Raw genomic sequence first — 22,894 nt, 5'->3', positions numbered from 1 at the left:
CTCTGTTTCTTAATACCCTAATATACTGTTACATATGAATCTCTTAAAACTTCCATATCTCTGAAGAATTTCTAATGTATGTCTTTTAATTTCTGTTTTTTTTTTAAATAAATTACAGATTAGTTTAAAAACAGTGGATATATTAAACCATGTGAGAAAATGCTTTATAGAAATCGACCATTTTTTACCTTTGCCTTTAGAGAAGAAGGCATATTGTATACGAAAAACTAAGCCATTCGCCATCCAACATAATTAACAGCTCACAACAAATGTCCCAGCATGTATAGTCTGCTAGGAGTGCTAATTTAGTTCAGCTGGGTGGGTGCTTTCAGGAAGAGTATAAACGCTTTGACATGAGATAAAGTTGTCACAAATCTACAACAGTGATTTAACAAAATATATACTGCGTGTGCAAATTTAAAGTAACGCATATATCAAAGGCAACAGATCACTGTTTTGTACATGCACTACAGTATTGCTTTTCTTATACTTTACTTATTGCATACACACCAAGAACACCAATTATTAAAACTGGTTAACAAAATGTGATATAAAAAGTACAAATCTTTTAACAATACAAATAAGCTCTATTTTACTATGAATATTATGAAAAAAGAATGTAAAAAAGATTAAGCAATACACAGGTGTGACAAAAGGAGATGGTATAAAATCATGACTGACTAAAAAGCAGAGCTTCAAACAAGCGCCCAGAAAAAAATCTTGATGAGCTCTAAATGCTTCATGCTATATGTGATTTAAAAGAATTGAAGTAAAATTACTTTGGACTGGGGTTTCATAATACATTACAACTTTCCAAATTATTTAAAATAATTTTTTCCCTCTATTTTCCCTTACTTGTTCAAGTAGAGAATACATACATAACAAGAATATTTCCCTGAAATTATAAACCTTGTACAAATTATCCATTAAAGTGCTCCATCACCTGAAAAGGCCCTCCACCCACTGCTTCTGTGTTAACACAAGGATGCACTACGTGTTCTGTCTCACTGAGACACAAATTGAAATCACCTCATTCAAGGCTATTACTGTAAGCATGATACAAAGTGAAGAAAATCCTTTTACAAAGCCTATTTGCAATATCCTCAGTTGTGTGGATGGAAGGGGATGAGCTGTTTAAGCTGATTTAAAGTAATACACACTGAATAACCGTCAGTCAAGTCAAGACTTTATTAAATGCAATACAATAGATGTTTGAGCGGCATTGAAAAAAATTAAAGATGCTACTTTCAACAGCACAAACATATCACAACAAATGCGAGGATTTCATTCTTTGCTGGGGGACCAACCCCTTGTTGGAGCTCCTTGTAAATGTGTATTTGAATATAAAAGCTTTTTCCTAAGTGGTCATTTAAGGATATTCCAATTTGCCTTGGATCATTTTAATAAAATTAATCATTTTAATTAAACAGTCAACTGCTTTGCTTTTGAAAAATGAAACTACAGAGCGGCCTGTTGAATTTTAAATGCAGAAATGTGTAAAACGTCAGGTTTGCGCTTATATACAAATGTATAGGTATAATTTTTCAGAATGAGAATGTCTGAGGGAAAATGATAAGATTACAGATTATGCTGGGTTCACTTCTGAGATTATTACCAGAAGTTATTCCTTTATTCCTACTGGTCATGATTCAGTTTCATTTGTCATTTTTGCTCAGTAAGCTTGTAACAATCCTCTCACTAAGTGGATCAACAAAAATAAAAAAGGTCTAAAGCTTGTAAAGTGCATACTAAAAATACACAGTGAGTATGCTTAGCAATATGAGATGGTCGGAAACTCAGCCCATACTTTTTTTTAAATACTTTTTAACACAACCAGACGTTTTCATATTAACGTCTATAGACATTGTATTTTCAAAGTCATGTATTCCTTGCTGTTGTTTGCACCACATTATCAACACGTGTCATTATGTTCTAATCTATTGTAATTTGAATTAACAGAATCATTTTCAGTATAAAGCCTGGAATTCCAAACATTTTTCTTTTGTAGAATAGGAACCATATATTGTGGACCTTTAAAAATTGTACAAGTACACGGAGAACAATGGTGAACAATGGTGAACATCTAAGAGTTGCCAATGTATCCTTTACTGAAGTTTGTGTACTGAAGTTTTAAAACAGGCTGAAGCAGGCTACCTAACAAATGGCACCACAGGGATTCACACAACCAAAGCTAAAGTCAGGAATTGAAAATGAGTCTATGAGGTTCAAAGGCAAGCTGTACCATTTTCCTATTCAGAACTAAAAGGTGGCTGAATAATCAATAAACTACAATTTATCATCTATAATCCCATCTCACTAAACAGAACAAACTGAGTACATATATAGCTATGTGACTAACTTCCCAGTAGCACTGAAACCTTGCAGTTTCCTTTCCAAAATACAAAGTGGGGCCATCAACCTGACAGCAAAAACAGACTTTTGTTTGCCTTCGTTATTTCTGGATCAGTGTGGCTGGGAAGGGAGTGTGTGTTGGGTTAAATTCAAAATTGGGTGTAAACATTCACACTTGTCTTGTAAATACGCAATCATGTAGTAGTATGTCTACCTGACTGTGCAAGAAACATCAGTTTTTATTCACATAAAAAATAATTTGTAGCAGTATGACACACAAAAGATTGCAATTTACTCTTCTGTAAAACATGACTACAATTTCACTGAATCACAGTTACAGTCTGCGTACTAGGAAAGAAATGGTGCCGAGACAGAACTAACTGATCATCTAAAAAAAATTAAAAAGTACAGGTTCAGTTTCAGTCGTACTTTGAATTTAACCTAAAAGTATGCTTACATTATAGGTTTTACATGAGTGCACAAACATTTTTAGTATATTCCAAACTATAACATAATGTGTTTATTTAAGCAGATAGGCTTTCATCTTACCATTTCCACTGACCCATCTTTGGGGTAAAACAGAAGCTGATAACGTCGAAGGAGGGCAGCATTGGGATCATACCATTCTGCAAGAAATGAAAAGCGTTCTTCTTGACTCTGAAAAGAAGTGAAAACCATCAAATCATTAATGACTGAAACACACACGTGCATTATACAGTGTATATTCATGTGTAACAGGGAACCACAGGTTCCATTCAAAGACATCCTGAAAAGTCTAATTAATAAAGCTGCATTGTTTCCCCATTTGATGCATTTTCCTTACTCAGTATTTATACCAAGAACTAAGAAGGGAAGCACTGGTCCTTTTCTGCAGTACCATTCACTCCCCATGTCCCTTTAAAGCTAAGCGATTGCCATTTTTATAGAAAGATCACAGACGCACTTAGTTCAAATCATAGCAAACAGCTTTAATATCAGTAAGATAATTACTTGATTAGATTCTTTTCAACATACAAGAGTAGGTAATTTCTTTCTAATACATTTTATAAATTGAAATTCTAAATGCTTGTTTTAATACCAAGGATTTAGTTGAAAAATCTCTTTAACCTTCACTAGTCTTGCTAGGTGTCATTGTGGAATTCTGTACAGAAAAGGGATTTACCATTCCGCTTATTTGTGTATGCCATCTTGTGGATGGAAGGTCAAATGTGCACAGATAAGGATTTGAGATAACACAGTACACTGGAGTTAATGTATATTATAGTATCATACAAATACAATTTTCAATTTTAGAGAAATACACAATTTGAGTATGCTTACTGTGAACCTACCAATTATGATTTTGATACTATTTAATCTGTAACTGACTAGAGCAGTACACTTGTGTCTTACAAACTAACATTACTTGCGTCACAATTTCCCCATGAAAATAATATTTAAGAGTCACCTTAAACTGGCTTTGGTCCGAACTAAGGTTAAAACCAAACAGGGCTCACAAATCATAAATTACAAACCCTCTTGAAAACAAAATCTTGAAACCTCTGGTATTATATTTCAAATAACCCTAGCTATAAGTTTGGTGTGTTAAGAAACTTACTGTACTTGTTATAATAAAGACCCCCGGTGCACCTTGCTGATTTAATATTTATAAGTGCCTGGGCATGTTATACAGACTTTATATATTATATTAATAAGCTGTTAATTTAACTTGAACAATTAAGCACACATTGCATGAATTCAAGGAAGAAAATGAAAGCATGGAGAAAAAAACAATAACCTTGATCTTAGAAGAACACCTGAGTGATGACTGGGGGAGGCACAGAACACTGTTTACACAGCCTGTATGGTGGGGTTTACGAATTCAAATTCCATAGATCAACTGCGCACAGCCTGATCTGTAACACCATGTTCCACACTATGCTAATGACCAGGTTAAGAAGAGCCACAGAACATCAAGTTACTTGCTTCTGTAAAACATTAACTTAATACGGATTCTTAAACACCTCAGAATGAATTTCAAATGTCCTGAGAAATGGGAGAGAAAAGCCTTAATGAAGGTTATACTGCAGTACATGGATTTCACAACCATAAGTTATTAGTTCCAATTAACTTCTGCAAAACCATTTGTACAATGTACATTACACTTTACCTTTCCAAACTTTTAAAAAAGGCCCTAGAAACTACGAAAACTAGAATAAGGACATTTTGGTTGGTTTGTCAAATAATGCATCTGATGCTCCACAGGTTAAAGGCCTGTTGGAAAACTACGTGGGGAGATGAGAAAGCAATGTGTACAGAGAAAAAGCTCCTTCCCTGTCTATTGGTGTAATAACATACTGTACTTCACAAGGAGAAATTCAAACGACTTTGGAAAAAAGTCAATACAACTATGGAGGAACTGTTTAAACCACTATAACAGGAAGTTGTTATTGTCAGAATCAGTGTGTTGTCAAAATATAACACACTCTGTCCTTGAACATCTTGATTGTTTTTTGGATATTCTTTTAGTTTTTGTTTCTTTGTGTTCTTGACTATAAAAAGAAAACTACACTTCTCTTTTTTGCCAAGTTCTGTCATTCACAGGGTGACTCAACACAATCAGAGGGGGATCCCAATTATAAGGTGATGACACAATCCTGCTTCTTTCAGAACGTGATCATCTGTCACAGAAGTAAATACAGGAAACTGTTACACCTCCCACCTCTTCCTACAACTACTCCAAAACAAAGAGTGTTGTATTCTTATGATGCATACAATACAGTATTGTAATATTTGAACTAAAAAAAATATCAAGTTGATATATCAATAACAGAATGTAATCAATTAAGAGAGTTCATTAGGAATTTTTTAATACTGTATTGTCTAAAACTAACACCTTCCATGGAAGACCGATATCAAGTCACAGCAACACTAGGACTAATTCTGATTTCAGCTCAGAACTGCAGTGCATGATAAAAAGATGATACTACACAGCCTAGCAAATTCTTATGGAAACACTATTGTCTGTACCAATATTTTTAATAAAAGTTTTGTTTTCAATTTTTATGATTAAATTCACTTGGAAAAAGTAATAAAATAATAAGGCATTTACCCAGAAAGCTAGTTATAAGGTGTTTTAACAGTAACTGAGAATAAAGTACACTGATTAAAGTCTCCAGAACCTCTGTTCAGGCACAACCAAAGAATAATTAGATGAGCTGGGTACTTATGGATGTGCTTCAACTCTTTTATTATTTTCTTCTACTACTGTGTGTTCTTTATGCTTATCAATGTGTTTCAAATGTTTGCTCCCTATTTAACAACAAAAACATTTCATCCATTTATTTTCTAACCACTCTATCCAATTCAGGGTCACTGGGGAACCGAGGCCTATCCCTACAAGCAACAGCAGAAGGCTGGATACTTCAGAGTATATGCAGACAATGACAAGCACAGGACCAGAATTTTTGGATTTGGATTCAGGTTTTCCCAGAATCCAAATTAACCTACCAGGTCCGGAATTGAACCCAGGGGCCCAGTGCTGCGAAGCAGAAACGCTAAACACTGCGCCACTGTGTCACCCAACAACATTTCAATTCAGTTTAAATTCTCAGCATACAAATAGGAGTCAAGAAAGTGAATTACTACTTGTGGACTATTTGAATGCTATAGCACTTTTAACCACTGTTTACTGTTCCCAATTGCTTTGGAACTCTTTTCTGAAGAATTAACACAGTGTATTCACGTTGTACCCAATAATTATTTTAAAAGCATTTCACAGTACAGTATCTGCATGTACGTGTTTTGACTGGAAACAAACATAAGCTCATCCGACTTCTAATAAGATCTTTCCTGTTATGTGTATGCTATGCATTTTGTTTAGTTTTTTTGTTCTTTTGCAATCAGACTTTGAAGCTCACTGTGCTAAAACTGATAACCAGGCCCCTTGTGCCAAGTAGGACTTGTCCTGATGGTTGCTTTATTCCGATTCTATCTGTAACCTAGCTGTCACTGTCAGGACTTGATGCACTGCCTTTCACATAACAGAAGGCACCGTATATCCCCAACCATACATCATCCTAGTGACTGTACGAAGCAGGGAAGTTATTAACTTGTCCTTCAAACAAAATAAGGCATTTATCGTAGCATCCACTAACCCTCATAAACATTTTGGTGTATTTGGTGCAAAAGTGCATGTCACCTAACTGGTTAGCACTTGTTTCTTGGTTCTATTTTCTAAAAGAATAAATCTGAAGTCTGATCCGTTTGGAGACACCTTCAGATAAACAGCATAATGCAGTTATTGTTACCCAAAATGTGAAGCTAAGGACAGTTCTCAAAGAGTGCTAGGTGAAAAGAATTTTAAGTAAGTTAAATTGAAGGAGCACTCAGTAAATTTGTACTGGCCTGGATTTGAATAGAGATTTAATTAGCTAAGGGTATGCACACTGTAGCAATATCATACTTTTTGTTGCTTTAATAACTCTAGAAACTTGTTACATTTCTTTAATTACACTTTATTATTTTATAACAATTTATTATTTGTTTCTGAATATTAGTTCAGAAAAATACAATCTGATGGGTTTTTGGCTGTTCCCTGCATGCATATTTATACCTTGAAAATGTTTTACCCTGCTACCTTAAAGTGTAAGCTAAAAAAAGAGTTTTACTAGGTTGTTTCAATAAACAATTTGTTTATTACAAAGCCCTGCTTGCCCTTGGCTTTATAGTTTGATGCTGTAAACACTAAAATAAGGCATGTTTAAAGCTGTAGATAATGATCTGGGAGGTTACCACTTTAAGACTATAAGTACCTTTAATCATCATTTAGAACTATCAAGAAAGAATTCAAAACTACTCATTAAGAACTTTAAGCAGAACTTACAAACCAAATATTCAATTTCCCATTGCATAACCTGTTGCTACATATCAAAGGCCCTCTATTTCAAATATACGGTCAAGCAATTTTGAAAGGTCTAGAAGGCTTTCAGCTACATAGCAGTTATAAAATACATTACCTAAGTAATGTTATTCTGTATAATATTAATTGCAAGGGAAACTGCAGGCCTCACTCAAGGAAAATGAAAAGCTGAATTCAGTGCCAAAGGGAAGTAATATAAGATATACTGTACAGTACATACATTACAGGGCAGTGCCTGAGTCCTTGTCAGGTCCTCAAGTGGCGAATACTCTGAATTTTCAGCATGCTGTCGCTTTATGTGGGGGAGACCTTCAACTTCAAATTGGTTCTAGGAAGCAAAATATTGCTAAGACATTTCAAGGCCCATCTGCACATAAAAGCCCTGAGCAAAGACCTATGCCATTTATTATGTAACCTGCCTGTTAGAGGAATATATAGATGTAAAAAAGCAAAAATAAAGACTAAACTAATTTAGTCATCCTTTATTGCTGTTACCTTAATTCTTATGATAGGGCTATTCTATTTTTCCTGCTGATATTAATTTATTAGTGATATACTGTAGTTCACAAACACAAATTTCCTGATGGACTACTTGTAAACAAATGTGATACAGGCCAACTGGAGCCACGCAATCTCAGTTTATAGCACTGTAACATTTTATTATAAAAGGTTAAACCAAACATATTTCTCCATCGGTGTAATGGTGAACATAAAAAAGTTAAGGACGCTGTTAAATTTACTAAGAAGTTACAACTTGTAACAAAGGTCATTATAGAGTGTTATCATGGGTAATAACAGTTTACTGTAACAATGTTACATAACTATGTAACAATGTGTCACAGTAGATTCTGGGATCTACACAGATAAACCAAAAATTCAGCAGTTTTTAATAATGTCATTTTAAAAGGCAATACACTGTAAGATGTTCAGGTTCATTATTTGACTTTTACAGAGTGCTATTACAGTAAGCCCAATGGATATGGTGGAATTAGTGGCTTTTGTACCTCTTGATATTTGCCATGACAAATTGTAACATTAACAGGCAAAAGAGAAGAGATACTAATATTTCAGAATAAACCTTTAAAAACATGAAAACTGCTGACTACTGTACATTATACATTAAATACAACCATGAATAGGAAAACAATACTTCCACCTGCTGGTCACAATGCTCTCTACTACTGCAGTACTTAAATATTGTATTTTAGTGCAGTATATGAATAGTAATAAGTGATTCAATATTTCTAAGGAACAGTTCAAATGTTTTTCCACATGGACGTTTTCTAAACTAACACGATCCACACACAAAAATAAAAATCCTTCAAATTCACATCAATTACTGCAAACAGGGAATAGAATTGTTCACCATATAAAAAATAAATGACAAAATCTATCATACAGTATGTGTTATAATCTGTGTGAGAGTGAACTGATGTCCTGTTTAGATATTTAATACTTGTGTGTCTGTCATTCCTACCAGGCCCTTAAGCGGCAGTGCTAAAATACATACAATAGCATTGCTTTAACACCTCCAAGACACAGAACTTTATACAGAGTCCTCAACTTGCTAATTAAGAATTTGCTCCCTTGTTTCTGAGAAAATAGTTCTTAATAGACGATCAATTGATAATGAACAGGCACAGGTAGGAATGACAATGCATCAGAAAGTCTCACAGTGAGACAGTGTTTTTCCTTCTGCTTCAGGGCAATTGGTTAACTTTCAGCAGAAATAAACTTGAATGAGAGGTAATCCACTAAAACTGTCATATTACAGACTGCTAAGAGAAACTTTCTTTAACGTTCTCACAGAATCACATGGAGAAACTGATCTGATGTGGGAAAACACTATAACACAAGTATTTTAAAAAGCAGAAGTGCTCAATACATCACCTCTGCTTGTACCATCACAAATCATCTACATTTTGTTTGATAAACATCTGACTACTTCAGTTCTTATTCTCAAATCCTCAAATCAATATTTCAAACACTGACAACATGTTTCATTTCTAATGTACAATGTGCACAATGTCCACCTTTTTGGATAGAAATGAAAATGTAATAGAGCAGTGGTTCTCTGCCTGAGGTGCTTACACCCCCTGGGTGTGTGGGATGCCCTTTCTGGGGGTGCGTGACATGCCAGATGTTTTTAGGAGGTATATCATCAAAAACACAAATTACTTCTACAATTTCTGACAAGGGGCGTAAACATATTTTGAGATCCAAAGGGTTAAAGGCTGCAGTAAACGTTAAGAACCACTGTAATAAAGTAAATCACTGCACAGTCAAGAAAGATGATAGAATATTGTTGTGGTTGGGTAGGGGGTATCTGAGTTTCAGCTAAGATTAGCATGTTTCCACTTTCCATTTTAATTGCTTAAATTATAAAGTTTGGGACAATGGATATTGTTTTCTTATATTTCAACAGCTGTCAACTGGGTCTTCAGACAAATAAAGAGGGCAAAAAGATACAGATGATCAAAGGAGTCCTAATAATTAAACTTAAATATTCAACACTTACCGGGCAGTCTCATTGAATTCATTAAGCCAGATTCCACAAGAATGGACTACAGCATAAATACTGAAACAGGTATACAGACAAGGGAAGCAAGAACAGGAAGAAAGAAGGAGAATCATCGTCACAAATGACAAGTGCCTCTTTCGAATCGGTCTTGAAATCCGACTCTGTCTAGGTAATCTGAGTGCAGACGTAATATTGGACTCTGAGCCTTGAGATAATTTTTTTATTGTGGAATCCTCATACTAAAATGCCTCCTCTATTTTTAATGATACATTGTTATAATATGGATTTTGAATCACACTCTTTCATTAGCATCTGCCTAGACAGTGAGATACTCTTGGTTAGGAACCATTTTGTTTGCAAAGATTCTCTCTCTTTGGCCTGTTAAGGTTGATTGTTGTGTTATTTATTGTTAATAAATGTTTTTGCCCAGTCTAAGTTGGGCCTGGTTATTACACTGTAATCAAGCTGAAATGCTGTAATGGAGTATAAAAGAACATACTGCACATGCTGTGTAACCCTCAGAAATCCCTAGCTTTATGGGGTGAAATCATTATTGTTTTCAACTTAATTGTATAGCAAGCTGGTATAAAATCCTGATTATTATTTGAATTTAATTTTGATTAAATTACCTATTTATATTTTCATTTTAACACACATCCAAGACTGAACCAATGTAATTCAAGAGACTGTAGGAAAATATTTGACTGACCAATGTGCAGACATCAATAATATGTTGTGTTTTTTCCTGTCTAAAGAAAAGGCAAATGTAATGTTTTGCTGCAGTGCTACAGTAAGTGGTCTTTCTTTCAGTATTCTGGAATCACATTTTCCAATGCTGCAGTCTTTTGGGAAGAAAGAATAAACAACATAATATTTTAAGGGATTCACAGTCTATTGCATTGCATATCCACATATTTTAGATGTTCATGTGTGATCAATCTGATACTTCAAATACAGTGACAGAACATAGAACATAGTCAGAAAAAGTTGTTTGAATACTAACATATTATCATGTTGGGTTTTGTTCCCAACAATGTAGACTGCAAAGCACTTGAAAAGTGAGATTAAATGTTTTTCAGCAGGTTTGATGCCATTTACACTATGTAAAGGATGATCAACTTAACAGAAACCAAAAATTGAAAACCTTTCACACCTTGCAAAAAGAGTAAAAAGAGAAACAAAATCTACATCTATGTATAATTCAGACTCTGTTAAACTTGGCAATAACATATTCATAAAGTGGTTTGAATTTCTCAGAGGACACATTTCAGTTGTGCAGGCAAACATTTGCAGTCAGGTTCTCTGTAACATCTTGAGGCTTGCATTCATAAGATTTTGTATCTTAAACTTGATGCCATGCAATAATTAAGCAACGATTATACACCACAAACAACTATCATTAAGCTTATATTAAGTGTGTTTAACTAAAATACTGCTGGCAGCAGTAGCCTAGAACACAAATTTAAAACAGAAGGCTATGGTCAGCTCAATGAACAAACTTTGCTATAATCATAGATCTCCATCATTCCACTAGACAGCTGTACAAAATGAAAACAAAATAATGTATCTATGAGATGGATGATTAGTAGATGAGGTTCAGAAAACAGCTTATAATTTCATACTTATACTGCTACTCCCATAACCATAGATACAGATCAGTGTATTCAATTAGACACAAGATTCAATGTCATGAAACACAAAATATTTCAAGTAGGCTACATGTGATTTATATAGTCCTTTAAGATGACAATACCATACAGCAAAGAAACACAAAGCATTTTAGAACAAAAACACAAACCATGCTGTACTAAGAATCACTCAAATGAATTTGATTCTTATGTCCTCTTATTTATGGATAAATGTAACTTATTCATCCTACGGGAATAATAAAGTATTATCTATCTATCTAACTGATTCTCAGATGTTAAGTATGATTATGCAAATTGGTTTTCTAGAGCATCATGTGAAAGCTGAAATATTCAATTTTAGAGAAAGTACAGAGACAAACATGTTTGTGCTATACTGTATGAAACCTGTCAAGCTAGCATTGATGCGCCAACCGCTGCTTAGTGACAGCTCGCGAGGTGATGTAGCTAGTTGCCATGTCGATGCTAGATCGCTTTGTAGAAGCATGGAAGCAGGTCACAGCCAGAGGCCCAGGTGGATGGGATTCCTGGCCCCAAGTGAAGCAACTTCGTCTGGACAGTAAGAGGGACCATCACTGTCAGGCAGGGCGTCTGAGAAAAGCTGGCTTGTTACGCATTCACTGTCCCCTCCACCACTGACAGAGGGCAGAACTTTGAGCTCTGGATCCAGCACAGAAATGTCAAGAGGCGTAGCTCTTGGGAAGGCATTGGGAAGTCATGAAGCTCGGGAATCACTGCGGGCTGGACAGTGGAAAGATTCTTTGGAAAAGCTGCCTTCAGTGGGTGGGCAGATGAGTGCTTTCTGGGAGGTAGAAGTTTCCAAAAGTGGTTGAAGCTGTGGCTGACCCTGAACTTTTACCTTGCTGGAAGAATCTGTGCTTTTCATTCTATCAGCAGGTTGGTGATCTGAGGTGTGCCCTGCTATAAAGGTGCGGTGCTTTTAAGGAGGACTGGTATTGAAGCACAGAGAAGTCCAGGGTCCTTGGCAAAGTGGGAGTTAAGACTCTTCATCCAAGGGAAATCCAGGTCCAGGATGAGGGGCTGACTGCAGGTGCAGGAGCAGGAGAGGCAGCACAAAATTTAGCCACTGTCTGCTGAATTAGTATGTGTAATAGTGAACTTGTTCAATCTTTCAAACTAGTCTGCTTATCTCCTAGGGCTGCCAGGAAGGGTTATGGAGTGTTTCGCCCTCGTGCTTGGCTCTGTCATACTGTAATAATCTACCACTGTGGTGGAACCAGCAGCGGATCTGTGAGGAATATTGTGAACCCGCATGCCGAGCGAGAGGCAGATGAGACAGAAAAGGTGTGCAGTGCTGCGCTCCCACAGAGAAGCTGCACAGGCAGTGCACACCCATGGGAAACAGCAGCTGTGGCTGACTAGGAAATCAGGAAGTAAACACAGTCCTAATTTATGGTCGAGCAGGCAGGGGGCAGATCCTGAAAACACTGGTGAAAAATGGTTCGCAGTAAGGAAGATTTTTCCTCAAATGCTCTAATAACTCTAGGAATGACTCCAGAAAAAGCTCACTTGGCTTTTAACAGCATCATTCTGTCAAAAGCAAGTGCTTTAACACAAGCAGTAGACATAGAAGCTATTCTCCTAACAGCCTCGTGCTGTAGGCACCACCGATGTCACAACTCAGCAGATTTGATTTGTAGGGTCTCAAAAAGTGGCTGTCTCTAAGTGCATGAAATTTTAATGATTTTCAATTATTTTGTGTGAATGCCCTACCTAGTATTGTTTCTATTTAAAAATCCGTTCAAATTATTTAAAATTAAACAAAACAAAAAAAAAATCAGACATCAACTAAAAAGTCCAAATCAGCAGCTTGACAGGCAGACCTGCGGTGTTCAAGCACTATTATATCATTTTGCTCCATGAACTAAAAGGTGCCTGAAATGGAGACCAGCTTGACATCAGTGTTTCTTATTGCTGTACCTTCATATAAATTGCACATGGAACATCAGTGGAGACTGAAAAGAATCCCTTTTGTTATAATCACTACCATCTCTGCAGTTACAGAAGAACTTTCAGAATGTGGACTGAAATTGCCCGTGCCTTTTCAATCAACAATTTCCAATCTGTATGGATACATTTTATCCCACAGTCATACCTCATGCCAAGATAAAAAAAAAAAAACAAAAAAACGTGTTTGACAAGTAGAAGAATACTTGGGCTTTTTACAGGTAATCAAATTGTGGAGAATCTGACACGAGAAAGCCAACCTCAATAAACCAGAATGCCACTCTAATGACACACACAAATGTGAGATAGCAGGTTAAGTAACAGCACTTACAGAAGGATGATAAAATCACACATGAGGTTTGGATGTTCGGAAGATGTGGCCGAACCATGTTAAATATGTTGGTTAAACGCAATAGGATTCAGTTCTCCAAAATGTTACAAGCAACTCACTTGTAACATGTATGAGAGGAATGTCATGCAATTAACTATTAACTGCTGTGGACTAAAACTTAACGCAGCTTTAACCATGATGTCGCTTTCCGAATCTATGTTCAAGCCCATGACTCTTGGGAAGCCCTTGGCTTCCATGCACGTCTTCAAACCATGAATGATGTAGTTCACAGAATTAATTTGCATACTGTCATTTGTTTCTGGCTGACTACTTCCCCCCGAACTGTACAAAAGCAGAGCACAGCATGACCCCCCCCAAAATAACATTTTAGATTTACTTGTTTCCAGGACGTTCATTGACTATGATAACCGGGTAAATGCTTTGGTATACCTGCTGTTCTTTGTTCTGCAGGTATATAAAAAGGATCATAGTCAACATCTGTTTACTAGTCATTATTCAGAGCTTTGCCCTTTAGTGAGCAGGAAAAACAAAACATTGAAATTTTGCTTTTCAAAAATTAGTAAAAGGAGCAAATGTGACACCTAGCGGTACAGCTGAACTAAGGATGAGCGTGAGCTAAGGAAGCAGTAAAAACACGGATACTTCAAGGCAGGTTATCACCTTCGAGGACTACGGCCAAACGTAAAAGCATCTGCGGGGGATGTAAGCACTTATTTAGTTTTTCTCGTCAATTTTCAGGGAAAGCCACGCTTTTCAAGAGCACGGTGTAACGTCACTCTCGTAACACAATGAGACTCGACGTCCTCGCATTTAGAGCAATCGCAATGAATCTGATGTGAGTGTTTGATTTTCATCATAAGGCAAATATCTGACCTCTGAAAAGCCTTGCATCCTGCAGGAATGCGTCGTCCTCCGCTGGATCTTAACGGCAGGACCTGACTTTATTCGGTTATGATCATACAGAATACGAGACGAAGTTATTTACATACGTGTACGTGGATACCTCAGGGATTCGTCCCCAATTAATACACTGCCGCTGCAGATCTGTAGATCTGTTAACAACTGTTGTGAAACAATGCTGAATGTCCCTTCAGAACAAAATCTGTTTACGACGACAGTAGGAAGCTCTTTACCACTTCATTATGAATGCTGTGTATCCAAGTGCTGTAGAAGTAAACATTACAGTCGCTAGTGCCTTGTTTATGAGGCACGACTACTGCGTCTACTGACATGCAACTATTTTTATAACTATTGTACCCTCGTTATATATCATGTAACCACCAACAGTGTGCACAAAGAGGCACTATAGCTATAAAGAGACGCAACGTCACAAACTGTTCTTTAAGAGTAAGAATAGGCTAAATTATAAACCTTGTGATCGCTACACACTGCAAAACTACAAAACAGAGTGATGCAGGAGCTGGAGCTACAAATAAATGCTTCGGGACAAAACTGAGAAGATATCATAGTCAACATCAGAAACATTACCAAATTACGAGCCATTTTTAAGTGTCTCAATAAACATACTTTGATAAGCTATAGACGTCTTGGCTAACAAAAAAAGAGCTTCCCGAATTTAGCTATGATATAGGTATCCCAGTTTATTCCCTTATGTGCTTTTTGAAAGTCGTTTTCTTAAGTGATTTAAAAATACAGGAAAGTGAAGAAAACAAGAGATCAAAACCTCCTTTTCCAGTATAACTTACAATTACAATTCGACCTTAAACGTTAACAAACATAAATATATATAATGGGTTAAATGAAATATAAAATCCATGCAACAGATAAAAAAACAAAACAAAATATTGCTCACCATCCTGAAGGGTCTGTGCTCGCTCGTTTAGTCAGTCAACCCGCGGCATCTGTCCGGGTTCATCACCATAGCAACAATGTAACGAAGCGTACGGAAACACGCGCGCGCTGGCGAAAAAAAATAGCAACAAAAGCTAAAAGTAAAGTATATATATATAGCTTTTATTTTCATAAATGAAAACATTTGATTGTTTGATTTATAGTATCTAACTAACAAATTGCGAGGTGACGCTTGTCAAGGGAGGAAGTATTTCTATGACCTTAAAGGTTATTATGAACAAGGCGGTGTGTGTTGTTGTGACGCGTTTGTCGTCATCTTTGTTTTCTTTTCTTAATACGTAACTGTGAGTCTTCAATGTATGTAATCTTCATGTATTATATAATATATTTTATTAATTAAAGTATTTGACACTTTAAATGAAACCTTATATCACTGTCTTAAAGGAGAGCTGTCAGAATTAAACCCTTACATTTAATAAAACGATCATGCAAAGATCTTGTTCCGTCTGTGTATGTTTAGCCTGCCCTTTTGAACTCTTGGCCGGCTTTAATAAAATCAGCCGAAAGGTATATAGGTTCCATTCTTTGCAGTATTCTCGCTTAAAAACCGACCAGATGGCAGCCTTAGTATATAATGTTTCTGTTCATGTAAATACAGTCCTTAGTATGTCATTGTTATGTTAATTTAAATACAGTACAATAGATGTAGAAGTGTGTTTTTGGACAGCTCTGTTTTGTTTTCTCTTTTTATATTGTTCGAGTATAGTAGAGTTGCTGTGGAAATAAAAAGGCATGTGTTTTCCTTGCAGAGACAGTTACAATACGACCGAGGACAGAGTCAGAGGAACTGGGGGAAAGGTACGTCGTTATGGGAGCCGCAAGCATTAGTTCACATGCTTTAAGTTCAAGTTTTCTTAAAGCTTAAGATGTAAAATCAAAATGTGACCTGAAGTTTCTCAATACGCAATACACTTGTACAAATGTACTGTTTTCTCAAATCACAATACAGTTAGGCTTTCATGCGATTCTGCCTATTTGCAGGTTAAAGAGCAGTTCCACAGATTCTTAAAGAACTGCAACGCTATTTTGATATTTCGGTTTTTTGAAAGAACGAGCGCCAATAATTCAAATGTACACAGTAAGTTGTAAAACCTTCAATTTACATCACAAAAGGTACGACCTTTCCAGGTAAGCACAGCGCCATATTCTGCGATTCAAGACTAAGCAACAAAAAACATACGGTGAGGGAAAGCGGCTCCACTACATTGTGAACAAGTAGGCTTGTGAATCCAATAGAAATATTGCTCGTGACTTGGAAACGGTTTTGCGGATAAATGGGACTTCTTAACTCTGCGTGCAGATCACAGTTGTAATATTGCTGTGGTGAAATCTCTGCTCCACAACCTGTACTTATTTTCTCGTACATCGCATTACGTGAGTCAATACAGTGACTAGCGAGCATGAAGGGCTGCTACATGACACAATTTGTGGGAACTCTCTCGACCATGGTGAGACCTGGGGTTTGTGACAACCTGGTGACTTAGTCATTTCACAAGGTTCGTTATTTTGTGCTTAATTCCAAATTTGTAACATTTTTTCTATACTTTTTTTTATATATTATTTTGTAATAACCAGTCTGCAGAATACACATAACAGGCCAGATTAATGCATTTCACACATAATATTGTGTGAATATTAAAGTGGTTGTTAGATTTATACACATCATGACATTTTTACAAGGTAAAATATCTCTGAAAGCATTACTTGTTTATTTTACCAGATACAACTGCATCTCTCCTCTGTAAAAAGTTTTTTTAACCCTGTTCTACGTGTCTAGGTGGTGCTAAAACACTGAACTATTCCAGATAATATGACTAATTGTACATTTGAGTCATAATCTGTTTCACCAGAACTCTTGATTGATACATGGTCAGAATCGGGTGCTACAAGGCTTTCTGTCATTTCATGTCATTAATTTTAGGTTATATTTAGAAACCCTGAAGTTGAATACCTGCATGTTGTTATGTGACATTTTATAGCGAAATATTTATATTCAGTAACCATCTTTGAGACATAGATCTGCTAAAGCTGTTTTAAAAATGTTTTTTTCAGAAAGAAAAATGAACATGGATGGCAAAATAGTCATTCTGGATGGTGGATTGGCAACAGAGCTGGAAGCAGCTGGTGTAAAGATACAGGTACATTAATGATTTATACAGTAAACCTGGACTAGGTAACTTTGGTTTATTGCTTCTGTATATTTTACATGTTTTACACCTCAAGCAATTTGTTCTTATGTACTGTATCAATTTATTATACTCATACAGTTAGAAATATATCCATTTATTTTCATGATGTTTGAGAGCCCACAGTCATTTGTAATATATGTAAAATAAGATGAAAGGCAGTAAGGCACAGTAATGCTAGACAAATACTATAATGTTTCACTTTTCCAGGGGGATCCACTGTGGAGTGCTAGGATTCTGCACACTAACCCCCAGGCTGTGAAAGATGCCCATTACAGGTAAAACCTAGCCCAGAGTTTTCACTTCATACACACACTGTATTTTATTATTTTAAGTTTTACATAAAATGTGCAAATACATCAAAAATAGTGGTAAAGGTGTGATGTTTATTGTTTCTGTATATTCATAAGAACAAGTTTTTTTCTGGATATAGTACTCTTTCATTTAAAGCATACCATGTGATATACATTGAATGAACATATACAGTGGGTAGATCAAGGGTACTACAGGCAAACCCTGGTCTTGGAGAGCCACTATCCAGCAGCTCTTAAAGGTCACCCTTAAATCATTAATTTGCAAAAACATGGGACACGAGAGATGTGAACAGTTTGATCAATTAAGCAATGGAATTTGTTCAATTAAGACACGAGTGGCCAACTGTTATACTGGAGAGCTACAGGTGTTTTCTTTTCTGATGATCTTGAAACTATCTGATTCAGTGATAAAATACTATCAAGTGTCAAGAAACTGATGATTTAAGGATGACCCATAAAACATACTTGTTTATTTCCCTCCAGGATGTGGGTTGGCTACCACTGACATACTGTAGGTAGTGCTGACAAAAAGCAGTAATACTTTTATTGTTCTGTAGATTTCTTTGTAGTGGTTCTGATGTTGTCACAACAGCTACATATCAGGCAAGCGTGGAAGGATTTATCAAGCACTTGGGTCTGACTTCAGAAGAAGCAATTCAGCTACTGATGTCAGGTGTTCAGATAGCTAGAGAGACAGTGCAGGAGTTCAAGGTGAACTGTCTTCAGCCAGGTAAATGCAGCTTCTTTTTGTAAGAAATGACATCTATATTTTCCATAGTTCAACATATATCCGATGTCTGGAATATAATCCTTGTGATGTATTGATTAAGCTACTGGTTTAAGAAAACACGGTTTCTGATCCTCTGAAGAAAAGGTGCTACTAGTTGCTGGCTCTGTTGGACCCTATGGAGCATTTCTGTCAGATGGCTCTGAGTACACGGGATCTTACGAGGAGGGAATGAGTATAGAGGTAATACAAGCTAATTCTTGTTTTTAATGTATTTGTTTGTCTACTGAAACACTCTGTTGAAAGAGTAATGTGCATTTTATTTTAATGAAATAAGTAATAATAAGTAAATAAGTATAAGAGTAATGTGCACCAGATTTAATCACACTGCAAGTTAGCCATGGCTCAGAGAAAGAGGAAGAGAAAGAGGTTTCTCTGGGAAGGTTCTTGGCAGGCGTGTTGCAGTGTGAACTCTGTAGGACATTTGTGGTCCATCCACTGTCATTATCCTAGGTGAAAATGTGATTTATTTGAATCTTTTTCTTAACCAAAATCACACTTTCCTGGTGTGTTCCATAACTGTAATATATCTGCACAAGATTTTTTCTGTTGAAAATGAACCATGATTTTCAGATGGCAGCCCCTGTACCTTTAAGTGAGCAATCACAAAAGACCCTTTATATTTGTGACTATTATACTGAGGGATTGTTTTGTTACAACAACAATAACAGCTGATAAAATAGTTCTTGTGGTAGATCAAGAAATGTGATTGCAGTCATCAGACACCCTACAGTGGTAACATCATGACTTAACAATGACAAGACAGAAATCATGAGTTACTGAGATCTCTATCAACATCGGGAGCAAGGGAGCAACATCGTATATTGTAATTATCATTGTTTCTTTCCTTGTTATTGTACTATTTTAATACAATGCTTTCCTCTACCTGGTGAGGGTCACTTAAAGTATATTGCATCAAACCAAGATCACTGTCTTATATTGTATCACTTTATCTTAACTGAACTTAATATTTCTAGGAAAAGGTGGGTGGATATGATATTTATGGATGTACAATTCTGCATCAATCACTGCCAAATAATGTAGCTACAGTGTGGAGTTCCCTTAAAATGGGGTTGGAAAATGTCCCTTTGGTCCACATGCTTTTTGCCGACATACTGATTTTGTTTGATTGAATGATGGACACTTGCTTACATGTACCTGACTAAATTAAAACCTGTAATTTGACCTTCTTAGAAACTATTTTACAAATAATGATGTCACAGACAATGTTATAGAACAAACATAGGTATGCATGTTTAATCTGTGTTTAATTAGGATGTAATGTTTGTGTTTAATCTGAGATCTAAATTAGTTCTTAAAGTTTAATCATATTTCTTTAAATTATGCAGTGAATAATGTTTAATTGTTAACTGGTCTGGTTGCAGGATTTCAAAGCCTGGCATCGGCCACAGATTCAATGTTTGGTGTCAGCAGGAGCCGATCTGATAGCTATGGAAACTATTCCAAGTCTGAAGGAAGCAATGGCTTTAGTAGAGCTCCTCAGGGAATTCCCCAATACAAAAGCCTGGATCTCATTTTCCTGCAAGGTAATTTACAGTGCCAATTGTATTAAGCTTATGGGTAGACTAACCATCTTTATGTTGATTGGTATATTACCAGAGGAGCATAGCACACTTTTAGGTCATACTGTATATGTGGATGTCTCTTTGCTTGTCAAGGAAATATCTTGTCAAAAATAGCCTATACTAAGGTCGGTTTGTCTTTATTTTTACTCATTACATGTTATAACAGAAGCGTTCCTTTAAAATAGGTCCTATCTTCACTGAAAAGCTTTTTACATGTGAACGTGCCTGCAGATCTCTCAAGTCCCCTTTTTGGCAATGTTTTTTGTCTCAGGATCAAAAATGCATTTCTAATGGAAGAGAGTTTACAGAAGCAATCCAGGTGGCAAACAGAACACAGCAACTGGTGGCGATTGGTGTGAATTGCTGCCATCCTGCACTGGTCACTCCACTGCTTATGTCAGCCAGTCAACACAAATCTCCAAATGTGAGCTGGGTTGTTTATCCAAATAGTGGAGAAGAATGGGTTAAAAATACTGGGTAAGTTTATATTTTGAAAGTAAATACTGTTGCGGTTCAGGTGTAGCCGAATGTTTCCAACAAAATCACCTCATTTTAAAACAATGATACACTGGGCACTGTATAAGTGTTTATGTGGCTGTCTTAAGTTTTCGAGCATTAAACGCCGTGAAATATACAAATGATGTCTGGTGCCAATCACTAATTCAGGTTAAACCAATTCTTAAATCAGTACATCAGCCATCTCAGAACATCATATTTAATAGTGACCAAATGATACTGAGTGAGGTCATTAAGCCAGTCTTCTTGGGGATGGGACATAGCACAAAGAAGGCTTCAAATCAGTATAAAAAGGACACAATAAACAGGGAAGAGATCTCAAAGGAGAGACTATAGAAGTAAAATAGATATGAGAGAAACCTTTATAAGGACTAAAAAACTGAATCTGCCCAAGTAATCTAAGCGCTCAAAGTGTATTACACTCTGAAGAAAATGACTTGCTGTATTTACTGATTTCCTTATCGTTGAATCCATGGGCTAAAAGACGTCTCTCAAAGGTTAGTGATGCCCCATTTTGGAAAATAGGAATATACTGTAGGTTCCCATTCATTCAGCATTGATTGAAGGTACAGATTCCTTCTTTTGCCATTTTAAGTAGTAGAGTAGTTTACTGCCATATGTACACGTATATTGGAATTCTTAATTGCGTTGATCTCTCAGTACATACACAATACAACAGACAACATCACACGATGTAGACAACTGGAACAATAAATATGTTGAGGGACAATAGAATATGTTGGTGTTTTTTGTCTCACATTCAGGTAGAATGATGTATTTTGTATGTAGGAGGCAGGGCTCTAGTAACTCACAGAACTGTAAATTTCCTTGACCTTAGGGGGTGTCTTTTTTTTTCATAATTTAACTGGTGACAGCACCTGATTTTTGTTCATTTTATACTCATAACCCCCTCTTCTATTCCAACACATTTTATAAACCTGCAAACCATTCCACAAAATACCTCCTAATCCACCTGATTCTAATTAGTATTGAAAATTAATATACAATAGAAACCTATCACTTGTATAAAGGTAGAAAATACTCTTGTATTCAAAAGATTAATTTGTTTACATATTTGATTGATCTCTTTAAGGTGGAAAACAGAAGAAAGCAAAATACCTTTTGCTGAATTAAGCCTTGAATGGAAAAATCAAGGAGCTGAATGGATTGGTAGTATACTTAAACACTGCTTTATATTATTTCATAATATATTTTTGGATGTACAATTTTTCATTTCATATTGTATCTTTATGATAACATAAATCTAATGCTTATACTGTAGAACCTTTGAGCTAAGTGTGTTCTTGCATTTTTCTTAAAACAGGAAAATGTTTTGTTTATAACATCGTAGAGCCACAGGCATGTCATAGGAATACTTTTTTTGAGAGACACAAGGATTTAACCAATATCTTTTTTTTTTTATGCAGGTGGATGTTGTCGAATTGCCCCTTCTGACATAGTCCAGTTGAAACAGTGTCTGCAGTAGCACAGGAATTCTTATGATACATGAGTGATGCAAGCTAAAATTAACATTTAATACAATACAGACTATTACTCCAATAACAGACTCTAAGAATAGGAGAAAAACCTATGAACCACAGATTGTATCAATTCCACAGTATATTGACATTTATAATTTAATTGCATTGGTTATTTTTTTATCACCGAGAACTCACAGAGGAAGAAATGATTAAATTTAGTTGAATATATACAATATACTGTAATAAAATGTGAAACCTGTGTTTAAGAAAATTTGCATCCAGGCAGTATTATTGTAAATAATACAATAAAACTTGATTAAATAACAAGGGTATAAATCTTTATTTAAAAACAAAATACCAGTTACAATTAAACAAACTTCCAAGTAACAGAAACTAAAGACAATGGAATCCAT

General features: G+C 35.9%; 2 protein-coding genes across 10 annotated transcripts in view; one reads left to right on the top strand and one right to left on the bottom strand.

Annotated features, from left to right (window-relative positions):
- The window catches only part of nme7 (NME/NM23 family member 7), an 80,129-nt gene extending 64,437 nt beyond the window's left edge, over window positions 1–15,692 (bottom strand). The window contains exons 1-3 of one of the 3 annotated variants that reach the window (XM_015364196.2): window positions 15,553–15,692; window positions 9,771–9,830; window positions 2,902–3,009 (exon numbers count right to left, since the gene is read on the bottom strand). In XM_015364196.2, the coding sequence (XP_015219682.2) occupies window positions 2,902–2,904 (3 nt within the window). In that variant the 5' untranslated portion in view covers window positions 2,905–3,009; window positions 9,771–9,830; window positions 15,553–15,692. Of the gene's footprint in view, window positions 1–2,901; window positions 3,010–9,770; window positions 9,831–14,612; window positions 14,929–15,552 lie in introns of those variants that run through there. The other 2 variants (XM_015364195.2, XM_015364194.2) reach the window with 2 other exon arrangements.
- Window positions 14,418–22,806, top strand: LOC102696344 (uncharacterized). Of its 7 annotated transcripts, none has more exons than XM_015364202.2 (10): window positions 14,418–14,441; window positions 16,361–16,409; window positions 17,664–17,749; window positions 18,008–18,075; window positions 18,669–18,841; window positions 18,981–19,081; window positions 20,284–20,445; window positions 20,756–20,961; window positions 22,094–22,170; window positions 22,428–22,806. In XM_015364202.2, exons 3-10 carry the CDS (start codon window positions 17,672–17,674, stop codon window positions 22,484–22,486), a joined length of 924 nt encoding a protein of 307 aa, XP_015219688.1. In that variant the 5' UTR covers window positions 14,418–14,441; window positions 16,361–16,409; window positions 17,664–17,671; the 3' UTR covers window positions 22,487–22,806. The 7 variants fall into 7 exon arrangements, with proteins under 7 accessions (XP_015219688.1, XP_015219687.1, XP_015219685.1 ...); XM_015364201.2 differs by lacking the exon at window positions 14,418–14,441 and adding an exon at window positions 15,614–15,691; XM_015364199.2 differs by lacking the exon at window positions 14,418–14,441 and adding an exon at window positions 15,714–15,818.
- Window positions 22,807–22,894: the final 88 nt, after the last annotated feature.

This window comes from Lepisosteus oculatus, chromosome 15, assembly GCF_040954835.1.
Source record: "Lepisosteus oculatus isolate fLepOcu1 chromosome 15, fLepOcu1.hap2, whole genome shotgun sequence".
Classification (NCBI taxonomy): domain Eukaryota; kingdom Metazoa; phylum Chordata; class Actinopteri; order Semionotiformes; family Lepisosteidae; genus Lepisosteus; species Lepisosteus oculatus.
This window is presented reverse-complemented; position numbering and strand designations above follow the sequence as displayed.

What these genes read in the sequence shown, in the direction of transcription:
- LOC102696344 (XM_015364197.2), top strand. Translation starts at nt 16,038, where the DNA reads ATGCAAAGATCTTGTTCCGTCTGTGTATGTTTAGCCTGCCCTTTTGAA. An exon ending in GTGAAAGATGCCCATTACAG is followed by an intron (nt 18,076 to 18,668) that starts GTAAAACCTAGC and finishes ATTGTTCTGTAG; the next exon opens with ATTTCTTTGTAGTGGTTCTG. An exon ending in GAATGGGTTAAAAATACTGG is followed by an intron (nt 20,962 to 22,093) that starts GTAAGTTTATAT and finishes GATCTCTTTAAG; the next exon opens with GTGGAAAACAGAAGAAAGCA.